Below are 3,854 nucleotides of genomic sequence, written 5' to 3'. Positions count from 1 at the left end.
TAACAAGTGAGAAACTTATATAGAAACTATCTTGGTCATATACTTTTACCATAAGATAGTACCAAACTCCTAATATAGAGTGTCCAACAACATAGCTAGACCAAGCCACACAAAGGATTACCAGTATATCCTAATTTTGTCTCGTACATGAAGAAAAACACATAATTTAAATATAAAAAAAAGAATCAACACCCAAATTCGCTCTAATTTGTAGAAGATGCAAGAATACACATTGACAATAATATATTAATGATACTACATTTCTACTCGGAGAAAAATTATAGTGGTTGATGTTGGAGACTCATATTGTTGAGATATACCTATTATAACGTGACCACATGCGCAAGAGTAGTTGCACCGTAACTTGTTATCCTCAGAGAGATTATTACTTTGGAATAAATACATTATAACTCCGCATTTTAAGCTATGTGCAAAATTACATGCATGAGTAAAGCTTTTGTGTTTGAGTTAGGAGAATGTCTTGTCACTCAAAATCATTTACCAACAATCTTGAAAGAGCCATAGCACCACCAAAAAGAAGAAAAAAGAGACTCCTATTTTGAAGCAAGGCTTTTCTTTATTTGGTATAGTATTTTGACCACTCTATTTAATTTCTTCACTCATGTTTCATCTCACGTCAAATTTAAGTCTAGCAATACTTATTTACTCCTCGCCATATGTATATATCAATGTTATAATTCTTTTACACAAGCACCTAATTCACGTCAATTCCAATACCAAATTAAAGCCTTTCAAGTTTTTCCTATAAATGAAGCCACTCCAATTTCTCTCAGCATCGTCAAATTAATTAAATAGAAATATTAACGAGTTCTTCTTCTCCTTGAGCTTCTGGTCCTTCCTTTTAAAAAAAAAAAAAAAACAAATAGACTAGTATTCACCACCATATTATGGCTACCTTTGGAATTAATAGTAAGATATTTCAAAGTATGGAGATGGCGATACTATTTTTGTTAGCCATTAGCATAGACAGATATTGTTTTGCGGCAGATGAGGACATGCTCCAAGATGTTTGTGTTGCTGATCTCAACTCAAGTAATATTGGATCCCTCTTTTTATGCCAAACTTATTCAAATGAATATTTCTTCTTGCCGTTCTTCTTTTGGTTGTGTAGTATGACGGCAGTCATTTTTCTAAAAATAATTTTTGAAAAAAGAATTATTACCTGCAAAATATTTTTTGTTGGAGAGTGAAAAAGGTTTTTTTGGGAAATTTTTTTTATTACATATTTATTGATAATAATATTAGTTAACTAGTACAAATAAGGTGTTTTGATGAAATTATTGAGTATTAGAGATTGTTAGTAATATGTAGGTGTTGGTTAAAACAATAGTATAAAGTCTAAGAATTGAGATAGAGCCCGTTTGGATTGGCTAATTTGAAGTAGCTGATAAGCATTAGGTGCTGAAAAGCACTTTGAAGTGGTGATACAGATTTAATAAATAAGCAGTTACGTGTTTGGGTATAAGTGCTGAAATTGATAATAAGTTACTGTATTTGATAAAAAAGTGCTGATAAGCTCTTTTTCTGTTAAAATGACTTAAATAACCTTAGAACTATTTACACTTATAATGACCTAATTTCTTCAAAACTTTAGATTCCAAATCAATTCAAATACAAAATATTCTATTTGTCATTTTATTTTAAATACAACTGTGCTTTGATAAGATAAGTTTTATGATAAATATAATTTATTTTATCGTAAGCATCTAACATAAGTTATAGTACTTATTAAATTGACAAAAGTTTCTCAGTAAAAAATAAACCTAAACAGGACAAAATATTTGAAGAGAAACAAACACTGTCTTCATCACCACAACACTTAGAAAACAATATACCCAAAATTTGATATGTCCTAATTTATTACAAATAGTTCAAAGATTAATACACAATCTCTCTCTCTCTCACACACACACACACACACACACACACACACACACACACATATATATATATATATATATANGTCAATGAGAATTGCAGACTTGAAGAGGTGGGGGAGGGGGGGTTAGGTTGAATACTTGAGGCAGTGAGTATCGATGTAGGAGTTTTGTTCTAAAAATGAATACTTTAAGGATAAAATAGTAACAATCTTGGTCAAGCTTAAAGTGCTTATAAGCTAAAAATTCATAAGTTGGGGGTGACCAGCTTATGGCTTTTGGCTTATTTTGACTTATAAGCACTTGGCTTAAAATCACTTTTAACTTTACTAAACGCGTAGATAATTAAACGGAAAAGTGCTTATAAACTAGTTTGACCAGCTTATAAGCTTAGCCAAACACCCTCATAATTGTGAAGGAAAAATGACTTCCGGCAAAAGTGAGAAGTCATTTCCCCGTATACACAATTTTTAATAATCGAAAAACGTCCGAAATTTGTAACTAGTCCCCGTAAAAAAAGAAAAAGTAAGTCGAATTATTAATTTGTAATTTACACCGTTAATGTAATTTAATTTGTAACAGCACAGTGGAGTATTACTTATTATTTTTACCAGATTTCTAATCACCAATTAATGCTTATCAAGAAAATTATGATTATGTTATACATGACTACCTAATTGTGCATGAAACAGTGGTGAAGGTGAACGGATTCCCTTGCAAGACCAATTTCACGGCGGCAGATTTCTCGTCGTTGGCCATTTCAAAGCCTGGAGCCACGAACAACACATTTGGTTCGGTAGTAACAACAGCAAATGTTGAGAAAGTTCCTGGGCTTAACACACTCGGTGTATCCCTCGCTCGAATTGACTATGCCCCTGGTGGTATTAACCCACCCCACACCCACCCACGTGCCTCCGAAATGGTCTTTCTTATGGAAGGTGAATTGGATGTTGGCTTCATTACTACCGCCAATGTACTGGTCTCTAAGCAAATTACAAAGGGCGAAGTTTTTGTTTTTCCTAGAGGACTTGTACATTTCCAGAAGAATAATGGTAAAGTTCCAGCAGCTGTTATTTCTGGCTTCAATAGCCAGCTGCCTGGTACTCAGTCCATTTCAACAACATTGTTTGGAGCTTCACCAACTGTGCCAGATGATATCTTGGCTCAAACATTCCAAATTAGTACTGAGGATGTTCAGCAGATCAAGTCAAAGTTTGCACCTGCCAAGAAATTTTAGAATTTACAATATAATAGTAAGACATATATATGGATTTTCATTGAGAGGGTTTTTACCCGTTAATAATTGTCAATGAGTGCGTAGGTTACTAATGTTGGATGTCCAAAATAAGTTTTGCAACTTTTGGTTTTGCAAATATCACAATGAATCATTTTCTCTATGTAGTACTGTGTAACTCTCGCTTTGTGATTTTAATTTTATACTGTTGATTTTTGGATTTTTATTATATATATGCCAAGGAATATAATTAGAACTATGCAAAATGCTGCATAAATATTTTTTTTTTTAAATGAAATTATGAGATCCCAGGTTTAATTTTGTCACGACCCAATTTAACCCCTCCGAAGATGTCGTGACGGCACCTAATCTTTACGACTAGTTAAGCCTAATATTACGAAAAATTTAAAGAAAACACTACTATAAAAATTAAAACAGCATATTGTAAATAACAAGGATAGAGCCTTCCCGCATATACAAAATAATCTCCCAAGAACAGGAATATCGCTAAGTCACAAGCTTCTACAATTTATATAGCTCTATACAAAAGTATGAAGATAAACAAAAAGGAAATCTCTAGGAGGGAGTAGAAGGGAACTCCAAGGATCTACGGACGCGGGCAGAAGTACCTTGATGTCTCTTGGAATCAGCAAGCACGCACTAACCTCGAGGCTGATAGCTCGTACCTAAATCTGCACATGGAAACATGTGCAGAAAAGGGC

At 33.3% G+C, this 3,854-nt stretch overlaps 1 protein-coding gene across 1 annotated transcript; it reads left to right on the top strand.

Annotated features, from left to right (window-relative positions):
* Nucleotides 1–640: 640 nt before the first annotated feature.
* On the top strand, nt 641–3,358 carry LOC109238207 (nectarin-1). Its single transcript, XM_019404633.1, has 2 exons — nt 641–1,053; nt 2,591–3,358. The coding sequence occupies exons 1-2, from the start codon at nt 909–911 to the stop codon at nt 3,133–3,135; spliced, it is 690 nt and encodes a 229-aa protein (XP_019260178.1). The 5' UTR covers nt 641–908; the 3' UTR covers nt 3,136–3,358.
* Nucleotides 3,359–3,854: the final 496 nt, after the last annotated feature.

Source organism: Nicotiana attenuata, unplaced genomic scaffold (genome assembly GCF_001879085.1).
Source record: "Nicotiana attenuata strain UT unplaced genomic scaffold, NIATTr2, whole genome shotgun sequence".
Lineage (NCBI taxonomy): Eukaryota > Viridiplantae > Streptophyta > Magnoliopsida > Solanales > Solanaceae > Nicotiana > Nicotiana attenuata.
The sequence above is the reverse complement of the archived record's forward strand: the minus strand, read 5'-3'. Positions and strand labels throughout refer to the sequence as shown.